Source organism: Cucurbita pepo, chromosome LG12, assembly GCF_002806865.2.
Source record: "Cucurbita pepo subsp. pepo cultivar mu-cu-16 chromosome LG12, ASM280686v2, whole genome shotgun sequence".
Taxonomy (NCBI): domain Eukaryota; kingdom Viridiplantae; phylum Streptophyta; class Magnoliopsida; order Cucurbitales; family Cucurbitaceae; genus Cucurbita; species Cucurbita pepo.
In genome coordinates this window covers 2,449,007-2,464,442 of record NC_036649.1, presented here as the reverse complement: position 1 = coordinate 2,464,442, position 15,436 = coordinate 2,449,007, and the positions used below count along the sequence as shown (strand labels likewise).

Here is a 15,436-nt window from a genome sequence, read left to right as displayed (position 1 = left end):
GTGAGATCCCACGTCGGTTGGAGAAGGGAAAAGAGCACGGAAAAGAGCACGTACAATACCATAAGTCACAATCAATTCACAATCGGACAACTTTCAAATTGTTGCATTAAAGCTTGAATGAAATTAATATAGTTGATTCATTCATAAGGGCGAGAGGGTAAGAGCTCTTTAGCCAATTCAATTAACAAAAACGCCATGTTCTTGGTCAGGCTTCACCACTTCGATCCTCTTATGGAAGCAACCTCCATACTGGCTCAAATTTCTCATGAAGCTGACCTGAAATTCTCGTCGTCGAAGTTCTCCCTAATTACCTCGTACCCTTCCCTTCGCTTCGTCGCAACATTTCAAATCTCGCACCGTTTCTTCGCCAACTATTTCGTCGATCGGAATCACAGTTCAAGGGTTTCCCTCCAATCCTTCTATAATGCCATGTACGCTGGTATAGTTTTTTCTTCAATGACCATTCATTTTCCAGAAACAACAAGCCGCATGGTCCTTCAATTCGAGTCTTCAAGTTAGTATATAACCAAAATCTTTGCCATTTCTTGATGAATCTTGGCTCCCACTTAATTGTTGATATCACTTTTAGATCATACGAGGATGCAAATGCATCGTGTGTTAAAATTATCACCTTCTCAAGAGGAGGAATTAGGCCAAATTCAACATGATCGATTTTTCTCTATCATTTCACAAGATTTTAGAGACATCGTAACAGGATTACCCTCGTTCCCAAATGATTCAAGTAATCACCAATTCTTCTTTTGGGTTACATATTTACATGCAAGAACTAAAATCTTCTCTATTTACCTCAGTTTTCGTTAGTCTAACGAGTTCACAAGTCAAGTTTTGTTGTGCTTCAGAAGAGAGAATTCTTACCAAAGAGGTATTGTTCACGGATCTCCACAATCATATGATATTTGTTTACTTTGAGTCTGAGGTCTTTGGAGACCTCGAACAGCCTCCCATTAATCGAGGCTTGACTTCTTTCTTTGAAACCCTCGAACAAAATACTTTCTTTGTTCGACACATGAGTCACTTTTGATTACACCTTCGAGGCTAGAATTCTTACCAAAGAGATATTGTTCATAAGATAATATCACAAGATTTTTAGGAATCACTGATCTCTACAATGATATGATTTTATTCACGTTGAGTCTGAGGCCTATGAAGCCCTTGATAGCCTCCCCTTAATCAAGAGTTTGAAGCCTATGGAACCCTCGAATAGTCTCCCCTTCATCGAGAATCTGATGCCTATGGAGCCCTCGAACAACCTCTCTTTCATCGAGAGTCTGAGGCCTATGGAGCCCTCGAACAGCCCCCCCTTAGTCGAGAGTCTGAGGCCTATAGAGCCCTCAAACAGTCTCCCCTTCATCGAGAGTCTGTTGCCTATGGAGCCCTCGAACAGTCTCCCCTTAATCGAGAGTCTGAGGCCTATGGAGCCCTCGAACAGCCTCCCTTTCATTGAGAGTCTGAGGCCTATGGAGCCCTCGAACAGTCTCCCTTAATCGAGAGTCTGAGGCCTATGATGCCCTCGAACAGCCCCCTCTTCATCGAGAATCTGAGGCCTATGAAGCCCTCGAACAGTCTCCCTCCATTGAAAATCTGAGGCCTATGGAGCCCTTGAACAACCTCCCCCTTAATCAAGGCTCGACTCCTTTCTTTGGAGCTTCTGAACAAAGTACACCGTTTGTTCGACACATGAGTCACTTTTGACATGGCTAAATTAAGGGCATGACTATGATACCATGTTAGGAATCACGGATCTCCACAATGGTATGATATTGTCCACTCTGAGAAATAGCTCTCATGGGTTTATTTTGGGCTTCCCAAAAAGCCTCATATCAATGGAGATGTATTCCCTAACTCATGATCGTTCCCTTAATTAGCCAACGTGACACAACATCCCAACCATCCTCAACAAACATAATTTAAATGAGTTCTTGATCGATGTTTTTCAGGGTGGACGATGCGTAATTGTAGGTTATGAAGGGCAAGCTGAAATTGTATTTCAAATCAATCTCAATCCCAAGTGGTTTTTCTTTAATTTGAGTTATGGAGCATATAGGATATGGTTTTACAAGACAATTGATTCTCGTTGTGTAATCTTTATCCCAGCCTTTGGATTGAATGCCCAATATGTGATCTACTTTTCCTAAATGCTCATATCAAAGGATGAAGAATGACATTCTCAATTATGAACAAAACTTACAAAAGTTCGTCGTACCTAATGGCTCGTTCGACAATCGTTTTGTGGACACGGTTTTGGCTGTTTTGAATTTTTTTCCAAGTCGATTTAAGAGACTTGGTATTGAAATGTGGTGTAACGACACATTTTTTGAGAAATTCGCGCCAAAGATTGCTACTAATTGAGGCAACATTTTAAACACGACATGATACTTTGAATCAATTGGAAAAGGAGATGTTGGAGAACATGTTTCAAAACATTATATTAAAACATGAACAAGAAAATCATTGAGTTAGAAATCAAGACTTTAGGTTCAATGACATTAAGTTCTTTCTAGCCCTTTTAAGCTCATTGAGTTCTAAACCCTACCCACTCCTATTTCATAAGGGTAAGTCAGTCCCTCGGTGTCTTAAAATGTCAAGTAGGGGCATTTTCGTCAATTATCATACTACTTAATTTGCTTATCAACCAACAATATAACGGAGGCTCTCTACTTTTGTTTGGCTCTCTATGGCACCTGCTCCAGATATGCTCTCATCCTTGATTAGCAATTACATGTTGAGATGACCAATTTGATCTAAGGTGTTAGATTAATGTATTCATCACATTTCCCAAAAGAGTTCAATTGGTGACGTTTTTTGTATTTTGAACGAGGCTCTCAACCCTAGTTTGGCTTTTTATGGCACGTGCTCCAGATCTGCTCTCACCCTTGATTAGTGTTGTGATGGTTGAGTTGGTCTAAGGTGCCAGATTAAGGTTTTGGTCTAAAAGGGGGTGGGTTTAAATTTCACTCTCAATAATGATGTTAGAATGGTCAAGTAGGACATTTTTGTCATTTATCATAATATACTTAATTGAATTGTCAATCGACAATATATCAGAGGCTCTCTATGGCACGTGCTCCAGATCTCAGCCTTGATTAGCAAATATATGTTGAGATGGCCGAGTTAGTCTAAGACGCCAGATTAAGTCCGAAAGGGAGTGGGATTTCTCCAGATCTGCTCTCAGTCTTAATTAGCAAATATATGCTGAGATGGCCGAGTTGGTCTAAGGCGTCTGGCCCGAAAGGGCGTGGGTTCAAATCCCACTCTCAACAATGATGTTAGAATGGTCAAGTAGGGCAATTTTGTCATTTATCATAATATACTTAATTGAACTGTCAATCGACAATATATCAAAGGCTCTCTATGGTACATGCTTCTGATCTCAGTCTTGATTAGCAATTATATGTTGAGTCCTAAGTAGGGCCGGACAAAATAATTTGGCTCTCTATAGCCCGTCAGATTAAAGTTTTGGTCCGAAAGGGCCCACTCTTAACAATGTTTTCATCACATTTCCTAAAATACTCTATAGCCCACCAAATTAAAGTTTTGGTCTGAAAGGGCCCACTCTCAACAATGTTTTCATCACATTTCCTAAAAGAGTATAATGGGTGATGTTTTTGTCATAAATCACATTTAGAGTAACCCCATTTTAAGAAGGGCATAGCATACTTAGTAGTTGGGAAGCACATGAAGTTATATTGATGTTCAGTCGATGGATGTCATATTGTCCAATAAATGATCTATCCATTAACCTTCCTAAATGATGTTCAGTCTAATAGATGTCACATTGTTCTAAAAAAATTTATCATATAATGCTTCAACCCAAGATATCGGTCATTCAATGTTGTGGCTATGCAAACTAACGAAGTCCAAAGTGTTGGATGATGGAAGTCCCACATCGACTAATTTAGGGAATGATCATAGGTTTATAAGTGAGGAATACTAACTCCATTGGGATGAGGCATTTTGGGGAAGCCCAAAGCAAAGCCATAAGAGCTTATGCTCAAAGTGGACAATATCATACCATTGTGGAGAGTCGTGTTCGTCTAACACAAAGAACATAAAAGCTAGTTCATCCCAAGTATGAGATACCCTATCTAGTAGATCCGTTAGAACTTGGTGAATAACTTTCAGAACCCGTTTAAGTTTGTGACAAGTAAAACACCCACTCGAAACTTTTAAGTCTTCCCAAAAGCTTAGATAACCAAGAGAAAAGTTTGTGGTAATGTGATGATAGCCTACAAGTAAGTTGCTTGTAGAGCACTCTACTCACCCATTCTATATTTTTTTAGGTGTCTGATGACTACCGATCAAGGTGGAGAACATTCGAGACCTACGCGGTGACAGAGAAATTCGTCTCGGGTGTCCATCTTTTATTGGTTTAAAATTGTGAATAGATTTTAAAAAAATAGGATTCTTGATTTGCTTTAAAAGCCATTTGTTTGATTTTTGAAGAATGCTAAAATTGAAAGGCTTTGAACATTCTCACATTACCACCACCATGTTCTTGGTCAAGCTTGAGGATGTTACTCCTCTTTCAGACGCAGTCTTTCTGTTTAATCAATTGTCTCTTGAAGCCGACGTGAAATTCACTCATAACATGTTCTCGTTAACCGTCTCGAACGCTTCGATTCGGTTCATCATAAAGCTCGATATTTGGGACGAGCTTTTCGCAGAATATTCAGTTGATCCGAATCAGTGTTGGAGAATTTCCCTCTCAACTTTCCAAAAATCTTTGTGGGATGGCGGAAGTTACTCTTCCATGACCTTCCTTATGCATGAAACTAGAAGCCGCATGGTGCTTGAGTTTCATAATTCAGGTAATATCTTGATATCATTCTTGTTTCATCTTGATATCATTCTTCATTGATCTTGATATCATTCTTGGTTGATCATGATATCAATCTTGGAATATCAGCTTCTCCCAATGCCCCAAGTTGGCATCGAGAATTGACATTGTTGCCTTCGGAAGAGGTGGATATTGGCGAAGTTGAAAGTGAAAAAAATTTCATAATTGAGGCAGAAGATTTCAGGCACATTATAAGAGAAGTATCTTCATTCCCAAATGATCCAAGTAATGAAACTCTTTGTTTTTGTTCATATTTACTTCAAAGAAAGTGGGGTTTGTGGTTTAATTGATAAAGTTGTCTGATTCTCACAGTTCGTGTTACTCTAACTCATTTACAAGTCAAATTCTCTGTTGCATCCAAGGAAATTGTTCTTACTAAACAGGTAACGTTCCCGAGTTATTTTTGGGTCAACTTTTTTTATTTCTCGAACGAACCCTTTTGGGACATTCGGTAGAAAAACACTTTGAAGTGGTTTTGTTCTCGGGTCATTTTCTATAGCTACTTTTTTCATTTCTGGAACGAGCTCTATTGGAACGTTCAAAAAAGTTCTCGTCGTTTTTTATCTTTTACTATATATTCGTTAGAAAGGAAACTATTTTTACTAGAGAGGTCACGAATGTTCATATTTCGTTCCCGAGTTATTTTTGGGTCTAACTTTTTTCATTTCTTGAACGAACCCTTTTGGGACGTTCAGTAGAAAAACACCTTGAAGTGGTTTTGTTCTCGGGTCATTTTCTATAGCGACTTTTTTCATTTCTCAAACGAGCTCTATTGGAACGTTCAAAAAAGTTTCCTTGTCGTTTTTTGATTTTTTACTATATTCATTAGAAAGGAAACTATTCTTACTAGAGAGGTCACGAATGTTCAAATTCGGTTTCCCGAGTTATTTTTGTATCAACTTTTTTTATTTCTCAAAGAAACTCTATTGGGACGTTCAATAGAAAAACACCTTGAAGTGGTTTTGTTCTCAGGTCCTTTTCTATAGCGACTTTTTTCATTTCTCGAATGAGCTCTATTGGAACGTTCAAAAAAGTTTCCTTGTCGTTTTTTATTTCTTACTATATTCACGGGAGATAATATCAACAAATGCATCCAAGGAAACTATTCTTACTAGAGAGGTCACGAATGTTCAAATTCCGTTTCCCGAGTTACTTTTGGGTCAACTTTTTTCATTTCTTAAACGAACCCTATTGGGACGTTCAATAGAAAAACACCTTGAAATGGTTTTGTTCTCGGGTCATTTTCTATAGCGATTTTTCATTTCTCGAACGAGCTCTATTGGAACGTTCAAAAAAGTTCCCTTATCGTTTTTGATTTCTTACTATATTCATTAGAAAGGAAACTATTCTTACTAGAGACGTCACGAATGTTCAAATTCCATTTCCCGAGTTATTTTTTGGTCAAGTTTTTTCATTTCTCAAACAAACCCTATTGGAACATTCAATAGAAAAAAAACCTCTCTCAGGTCATTTTCTATAGCGACTTTTTTCATTTCTCGAACGAGCTCTATTGGAGTGTTCAAAAAAGTGTCCTTTCTAATGAATAAGGAGATACATTTTTTTTTTGTTCTCGGGCCATTTTTTGGGTCATTTCTCGAAGGAGCTCTATTTGAACGTTCAAAAAAAGGTTGTTTAACGAGCTAATATCATTTCATTGATGTTGTGCAGGCTCGAAAAATTCAAATTGCAGGGTATGAAGAAGGAGATACAGATCAATTCCGAATCAGTCTACATCCGATGATGTTTTTCCTTAGATTGTCATATCAATCGGAAACAGCATGGTTTTGTAAGACGATGGATGGTTCCCATACTATAATCTCTATACCAGCCTCTCACTTTAATCTTGAATATGTGGTCTATTTTCCACATGATAGGGAAAATATTATATACACAAATGGAGTATCCTAGTCTATCATCAATCTTTTCTTTTTCTTATTTGCTACTTTTGTCATATATTCAACACTCGTTAATTCGAGATATTGAAGGTCGAGATAATATGGCTGGGGTGGTAGTGTCGAGGCACTACGAACATCTCTAAAACGACCCATGTAAATAATTGACATAACTCAACTAGTTATAATCGTTAGGGTTTTTGGGAACGAACAGTTTTTTTTTAATTCTTGAATCAAACTCAACTTTCAAGTCAATTATCTGCCGGTCTTCTCTACCACCACTGTTGGCTTTGATGCTGCAGGTGGAGACGATTGATTACTCTTCGGCTCCACCCTATTGACCTCCAAATCAACTTTTGTTATATTCTGTACATACAACCTCACCTTCTCCAATATAATCGGTTTCCTCTTGGCCAACATAGACTCTCTCATTTTCTTCCCAATCAACCCTTCATCCTTCGTAGAAACCCTAACCTCAGAATCCTCATGAGTGTTCCCATCGAAAATATACAGAATCTTGAGAAACTTATCGACATTCTGCAGAGATTTTCCTTTGGAATCTAGGCGCCGCACTAGCCTCTTTGCCAACCATGTCGTCGCCGCCCTTCTCGCCAAAATTGGCCCTTCTCGCCAAAATTGGCCCCTTCGCCCAATGTGGTGACTCTTCCGGCTTTAACATTGTCTTTATCCCTTGCTCTAGGCTTCCCCCTTCTACTCCTTGGGTTAGACATATTCTTGCTGGAGCCAAGGCAGCATCGTCGCTGAGCGACGATCCCTCTTCGTGGGTTAGACATATTTTCGCTGAAGCCAAGGTAGCATTGCCGCTGAGCGACGATCCCTCTGCAGTTTTTTATGGCCAAGAAAGTGTTTCTCTATGCCTCCTCCGAATCATGTTGTCGACATCTTCACAAAAAGTGTTTCTCGACCTCTCTTTAAATTTTTTAGATCCAAGCTTCATGTTCGTTCAAATCCAACGCTCAGCTTGCGAAGAGGTGTTAAGGATATTCAGTACTAAATTATAGTTTACCATATATATCATATTCGATATTTTATTATAAGGCAAATATCTATATATATTTGTCTTCCTACCATAGGTATCTTTCCCTATATTGTTCTTTCCATTTATTAATATTTTCATATTCTTATAATTATTTTAGTATAAATAGAGAACTTTCACACACCATTTGGACGTGGTTTCAGTAAATATTTTCATCGATAAATATTTTAGGAAAAAGATTTAAATAAATCTACAAGGTCAGAATGTGTGGTCTTTAGCGTAAATCTCTCCACCCCGCTAAGTTATTTCTAAATAATCTCAAGCAAAATAAAGTGTAATAGTTTCGAGACGGTGTCCTGTAATCTCTTGTTGATTGGTTTTAATAAAAGTGTGAGCTTTCCGAGAGTAGGTTGTCTGATCTTTTGTAATTCTTAATACGCTCTATGGTTGTAGCTTTACCTAATCTTCCACGTCAAAAACAAATTCTTGAGATATCAGTGAGTGAGTTTTCTCGTGTTGTGAGTAGCTCGTGATTCTACAAGTTCTGTGTTGAAAAACTTGTTTGGTATTACTAAGGTACTACTAATACGATGGATGATCTCTAAGTCATCGGAAAAATTAAGAAAGTCAACAGCAACAACTACAGGATGTGGGCAACATGCATGATGTCCTAACTATGCCACCAGAGTGGGATCCTAATCGCGCCTTGCTCAAATGAAGACCACAGTTGAAGAAGAGATGTTGGAGCACGTTTAGGATGACGACACCAAAAGAAGCATGGAACGCGTTCATAAAGACTATAGTCTGCTTTTGTTAAAAAAAAGAAAAAGAACGATACGAGGTTACAACTTCTAGAGAACGAGCTATTATCAACCTCACAACGTGACATAATGATTGCTTAGTACTTCTATAGAGTCCAAGTTGATCTGTCGGGAGATTACTGAACTAAATCTTAAGTTCATAATTGGAGAAGCTCAAATGAAGAGGATCGTCATCCATATATTGCGACTAGAATATAGAAGGTTCATTATTGCCGTATAAGGATGACATGTCAAACTACCTCTTGTAGAGTTTGAAAATTTGTCAGGGTTTAGGGTTTAGGGTTCAATAACTTAGGCGGTCAAAAAGAATTAAAAGTTAAATCCAAAGTTTATCAACACAGTTATCATAGAAGACGAAGTTAAAGAGTCGAGACGTCTGAACAAGCATCAAAAAACTCAGCTTGGCAAAAGACGGTGGAGGAAAAAAATTATAGTCTTTGAGCAAAATCAAACCTAGGAATTAGTGCGAAGACTAGGAGATGTCAAACTTATCTTTTGCGAGTGGGTTACAAATAAAGTCTCCCCAGATGTATCAATCGAGAGATATAGGGCTCAAATTTTAATAAAACGTTTAGTCTAGTGATGAAGAACACTACTGTACGTGTCTCACTAGTATGTTTTCTTGCATAGAGAGCTGGACTTGGAGATCTACATGAACCAACCAAAGGGATTTGAGAACCAACCGTACCCAGAGATCAACCATTGGGTACGTGTTCAAGCTCGGTTCGGGATTAATTTCTTGTGCAACGAAAGATAATTTTTAAATTATTTTTTTTGGGTTGATGACTTAAATTTTACAAAATTGTTTGTATTTAAAGTAGGTTGATTGGATTTGAATATCAAAGGTTGTTATCATTTTCACATTAACAGCACCACAGCACCATGTTCTCGGTGAGGCTTGAGAACTTTTTACGTCTTTCAGACGCAGTGTTTCAGTTGGGTCAAATTGCTGATGAAGCCGACCTGAAATTCTCTCCGTTGCAATTCTCGTTAACCGCCTCGAACCATTCCCTTGGCTTCGTCGCATCGCTGCATATTTGGGACGACTTTTTCACAGAATATTCTGTTGATGAGAGTCTGAGTTCAAGAATTTCCCTCCAAAGTTTCCATAATGCTATGTGGGATGGCCAAAACTATTCTTCAATGACCATCCTCATGCAACTAGCCAGAAGCCGCATGGTTCTTGTGTTCCAAAACTCGGGTTAGTTTCTCAAGATTCATTCGTTTATGCATTCTTGGAATCGGATCATTGGGAGGGGAAGCCCCACGTTCACTAATTTAGTGAATGATTAAAGTAAGAATAGTATCTCCATTGGTATACGGTCTTTTGGGGAAACCTAAAATAAAGCCACAGAGCTTATAGTCAAAGTGGACAATATCATACCATTTTGGAGAGTTGTGGTTCCTAACATAGTATCAGAGTCGTGCTCTTAACTTATCATGTCAATAAGATCCTCAAATGTCGAACAAAAGGGTGTTCTTTGTTCGAGGACTCCAGAGAAGGAGTCGAGCCTAGATTAAGGGGAGGCTCTATAGTATATTTTGTTCGAGGAGAGGATTGTTGAGGATTGTCGGGAGGGAGTCCCACGTTGAGTAATTTAGGGAATGATCATGGGTTTATAAGTAAGGAATACATCTCCATTGGTATGAGGCCTTTTTGGGAAGCCCAAAGCAAAGTTATGGAAACTTTTACTCAAAGTGAACAATTTCATACTATTGTGGAGAGTCGTGGTCCTAACATGGTATCAGAGTCATGTCAATAAGGAATCGAGCCTAGATTAAGGGGAAGTTGTTCGAGGCCTCCATAGGTCTCAAGGGAGGCTCTATAGTGTACTTTATTCGAGGGGAGGATTGTTGAGGATTGTCGGGATGATCATGGGTTTATAAACAAGGAATACATCTATATTGGTACGAGGTCTTTTGGGGAAGCCCAAAACAAAGTCACGAGAGCTTATGCTCAGAGTGGACAATATCATACCATTTTGGAGGGTCGTGATTCCTAACATGGTATCAGAGTCATGCACTTAACTTACCCAGGTCAAGTCGAGTCATTGTGTCATTTGAAGATTGATTCTTTTATGCATTCTCGGAATGTTTGTTGTTCAGTAGAGGAGAATGCACCGGGATGGGAACGTGAATTGACATTAATCCCTGCGGTAGAGGAGGAGTTAGGGCTACTTGAACCTGCAAAATATTTCCAAATTCGTTCAAAAGATTTGAGGCACATAATAAGAGAGGCATCTCCATTCCCTAATGATCCAAGTAATTAATCAAACTCTTCTTTTTTTTTTGTTCATGTTTACTTTAAACCAAGTGGGTTTGTGGTTTAATTTGGTAAAGTTGTCTGTTTCTCACAGTTTGTGTTACTCTAACTCATTCACAAGTCAAGTTCTCTGTTGCAACCAAGGAATTTGTTCTTATGGAAGAGGTAATCAATGTTCAAATTTTATGAAATTGATACGTTTTCCGTAGAAAAACATCCCGAAGTGATTGGAATAAGACTAAAACGAGCTAAATATTACTATTGAATTTGATCAAATTGACACAGTTTTAGTAGAAAAATACCTCGAGTTGGGTTTGCTCTCGGGATATTTTCCATATCGTTTCTTGTATGAGTCATATTGGAACGTTCAAATTAACTTCTTTCTCGTTTTGGTCTCTTATGATATTCACTAGAGAATATACTAAGACTAAACCGAGAACAACAAAAAAAAGACTTGTAGCTAGTTCATGGGCTAAATATCATAATCCAATTTGATGAATTTGATACATTTTCGGTAGAAAAGCATCTTGAAGTAGTTTCGTGTAATAGTCCAAGACCACTGTTAGCATATATTGAAGTAGTTTCGTCTATTAGGGAGAGGTTTCCACACCCCTATATGGCTCTTGAGACTAATGACGGTTACTTATTGCCATAAGTCTCACAGTTTTAAAATGCGTCTACTAGGGAGTTTCCACACCTTTGTATAGAATGGTTTCCACACCCTTGTATGGAATGGGTGTTGTTACTTATTATCATCAGCCTCACAGTTTTAAAATGCGTCTACTAGGGAGAGGTTTCCACACCCTTGTATGGAATGATGATGATTCGTTCTCCTCTCTTGAGGTTAATGGAGCTCTCGAACAGCCTCCCCTTAATCGAGGTTCGACTCCTTGTTCGATATTTAAGGATTCTATTGTAATGGCTAAGTTTAGGGCATGACTCTGATACCATGTTAGGAATCACAGATCTTCACAATGGTATGATATTGTCCACTTTGAGCATAAGCTCTCATGACTTTGTTTTTAGGCTTCCCAAAAGGCCTCGTACCAATGGAGATAGTATTCCTCACCTATAAACCCATGATCATTCCCTAAATTAGCCAATGTGGAACTCACTCCCGACATTTCTCAACACAATTGATGTGGGATCTCACAATCCACCCCTCTTGGGGCCCAGCGTCCTTACTGGCACACCACCGGATATTTAGCTTTGGCTCTAATACCACCGTGAAGTTGTCGACGATACATAACAAGCCAAAGTAGACAATATTTGCAAGCGGTGGGCTTGGGCTATTACATTCACTCGTGAGCCATTCTTCATATTGGTAACATTAGAACATTTAGAAAAGTTGATTTCTCATTTTGGTCTCTTATCATATTTACTAAAGATTGTATACTCTTATAAGGAATGTTTTGTTCCCCTCGGTTGGTTTTCAAACGCGTCTACTACGAAGAAGTTTCCACACCCTTATATGGAATGTTTCATTCCCCTCTCCAACCGATGTGGGATCTCACGATGCACCCCTCTTGGGGCCCAACGTTGTTGCTGGCACACCACTCGATGTCTGGCTCTAGCTTTGATATCACCGTGAGGTTTTTGGCGATACATAACGAGCCAAAGCAGATAATATCTACAAGCGGTGGGCTTGGGCTGTTACATTCACTCCCGAGCCATTCTTCATAGTGGTAACATTAGAACATTTAGAAAAGTTGATTTCTCATTTTGGTCTCTTATCATATTTACTAAAGATTGTATACTCTTATAAGGAATGTTTTGTTCCCCTCGGTTGGTTTTCAAACGCGTCTACTACGAAGAAGTTTCCACACCCTTATATGGAATGTTTCATTCCCCTGTCCAACCGATGTGGGATCTCACGATGCACCCCTCTTGGGGCCCAACGTTGTTGCTGGCACACCACTCGATGTCTGGCTCTAGCTTTGAAATCACCGTGAGGTTTTTGGCGATACATAACGAGCCAAAGCAGATAATATCTACAAGCGGTGGGCTTGGGCTGTTACATTCACTCCCGAGCCATTCTTCATAGTGGTAACATTAGAACATTTAGAAAAGTTGATTTCTCATTTTGGTCTCTTATCATATTTACTAAAGATTGTATACTCTTATAAGGAATGTTTTGTTCCCCTCGGTTGGTTTTAAAACGCGTCTACTAGGAAGAGGTCTCCACACCCTTATATGGAATGTTTCATTCCCCTGTCCAACCGATGTGAGATCTCACGATCCACCTCTCTTGGGGCCCAGCGTCCTTGCTGGCACACCACCAAATATTTGGCTCTGGCTCTAAAACCACTGTGAAGTTGTTGACGATATATAACGAGCTAAAGTAGACAATATCTATCAGTAGTGGACTTAGGCTGTTACATTCACTCCCGAGCTATTCTTCATAATGGTAACATTAGAACATTTAGAAAAGTTGATTTCTCATTTCGATCTCTTATCATATTTACGATTGTAGTAAGACTAAAACGATGACTCGTAGCTCGTTCATGAGTTGTTGGTTGATGTTGTGCAGGCTGGAAAATGTCTGATTTTAGGGTATGACGAAGGAGATACAGCTCAATACCGAATCATTCTCCATCCCATCAATTTTTTCCTTAGACTCTCATATCAAGCGGACTCACTACGGTTTTATAAAACCATGGATGAATCTCATTGTGCCATCTCTATCTCAGCCTTTGGATTTGATGCTGAATGTTTGATCTTTTTTCCCCAACCATGAATCATTCACCTCAAATGTCTCGATTTTTTCACGTTATATTTCGATCATCTGGAGTTGAGTTGACGTTTTTTTATGAATTACCGAGAAATATGTGCTTAAACGGTTGCGAATCGAAGAAAAATAGACCACAACGGGATGTTGCATAGGCCATGGTCGGGCGGTAGTGTCGAGATGCCACCTTTGATGGAGAAAATTGAGTTCGGGAGAGTCGGTTAATAATATTTGTATTTTCTTGGCTTATAATTGTTGCGTGTTAAAATTGTTAGGTTGAATTAATCGAATTTGTATCCCGATTAACGAAATCACAGTTTAGGATTCTTGTTCCTTCTCGAATCTAGGTTAGAGAATCAAACCGGATTAACTCCAAGATTGGCCAAGCTAGGTACTGTGAGAATCCCACAATGGTTGGGGAGGAGAACGAAACCCCCTTTATAAGGGTGTGAAAACTTTTCCGTAGCAAACGCGTTCTAAAGCTTGAAAGAGAAATCTCAAAGAGGACAATATCTACTAGCAGTAAGTTTGGGTCAAAACGGGAGAGGGGAGTGGAGAGGAAGTTCTCTCGAGGCCGAGAATAAAAAGGCATGAATCTGATACCATTGATAGAAACAACGAACCTCTATAATGGTACGACTTGAGCATGAGCTCTCACGACTTTACTTTAGGTGTCCTATATTGTGTTTGAAAAATTCCAGCGTTCATATTTTGGTAGGTTCTCGAGTTCCTTTCGATGACCTAATTTCCCTTGGGTTGCCCCTTGTTGTCTTACGTTTTGTGTCGGTTGCCATTTGACATGGATTTGTAATTTAAATGTTAGCTTCAAGTTTTGGATGACCCATCTAATGAGAGTAGCCTATGAATCTCGGGGAGCATTCGATCCAGCTCAAGATGACTTGGACGACCCATCTGATGAGAGTAGCTTATGAATCTCATGGAGCATTCGATCCAGCTCAAGATGACTTGGACGACCCACCTGATGAGAGTAGTCTACGAATCTCATGGAGCATTCGATCCTACCTCAAGATGACTTGGACGACCCATCTGATGAGAGTAGTCTACGAATCTCGTGGAGCATTCGATCCAGCTCAAAATGACTTGGACGACCCATCTGATGATAATAGCCTACGAATCTCGTGGAGCATTCGATCCAGCTCAAGATGACTTGGACGACCCATCTAGTGAGAGTAGTCTACAAATCTCGTGGAGCATTCAATCCAGCTCAAGATGACTTGGACGACCCATCTGATGATAATAGCCTACGAATCTCGTGGAGCATTCGATCCAGCTGGAGATGACTTGGACGACCCATTTCATGATAGTAGCCTACGAATCTCATGGAGCATTCGATCCAGCTCAAGATGACTTGGACGACCCATCTGATGAGAGTAGCCTACGAATCTCATGGAGCATTAAATCCTAGCTGAAAATGATTTGGACGACCCATTTGATGAGAGTAGCCTACGAATCTCATGGAGCATTCGATCCAGCTCAAGATGACTTGGACGACTCATCTAATGAGAGTAGCCTAGAAGCATTCAATCCTAGCTCAAGATGAACCGTGGCAACATATTATTATAATACTAAACAAAATAATTGATTTATTTGAGGTCAAAATTTATTGAAAACTTTAATGCATCACGNCTACGAATCTCGTGGAGCATTCGATCCAGCTCAAGATGACTTGGACGACCCATCTGATGAGAGTAGCCTACGAATCTCGTGGAGCATTAAATCCTAGCTGAAGNTTGTCTTCTCCCTTGCAACTCTCTCAATTACCCTTCATTTTCTTCTCTCTCTTCTCCTACTTAATTTCTCTCTCATCCTATCATGCTTGAGCACCACAACTCAAAAGAGATTAAAATATTGTGTAA

At 39.3% G+C, this 15,436-nt stretch overlaps 1 protein-coding gene across 1 annotated transcript; it reads left to right on the top strand.

Moving 5' to 3' along the window:
• Window positions 1-195: 195 nt before the first annotated feature.
• LOC111807002 lies at window positions 196-2,156 on the top strand. Its single transcript, XM_023692566.1, has 4 exons — window positions 196-514; window positions 590-742; window positions 813-883; window positions 1,959-2,156. Exons 1-4 carry the CDS (start codon window positions 196-198, stop codon window positions 2,154-2,156), a joined length of 741 nt encoding a protein of 246 aa, XP_023548334.1.
• The last annotated feature ends 13,280 nt before the right edge of the window (window positions 2,157-15,436 follow it).

Excerpts from the sequence above, each read along its gene's own strand:
- LOC111807002 (XM_023692566.1), top strand. The coding sequence starts at position 196 with ATGTTCTTGGTCAGGCTTCACCACTTCGATCCTCTTATGGAAGCAACC. Across the intron at positions 743-812 it reads CTCGTTCCCAAATGATTCAA|TTTTCGTTAGTCTAACGAGT; the intron begins GTAATCACCAAT and ends TATTTACCTCAG. Across the intron at positions 884-1,958 it reads AGAGAATTCTTACCAAAGAG|GGTGGACGATGCGTAATTGT; the intron begins GTATTGTTCACG and ends GATGTTTTTCAG.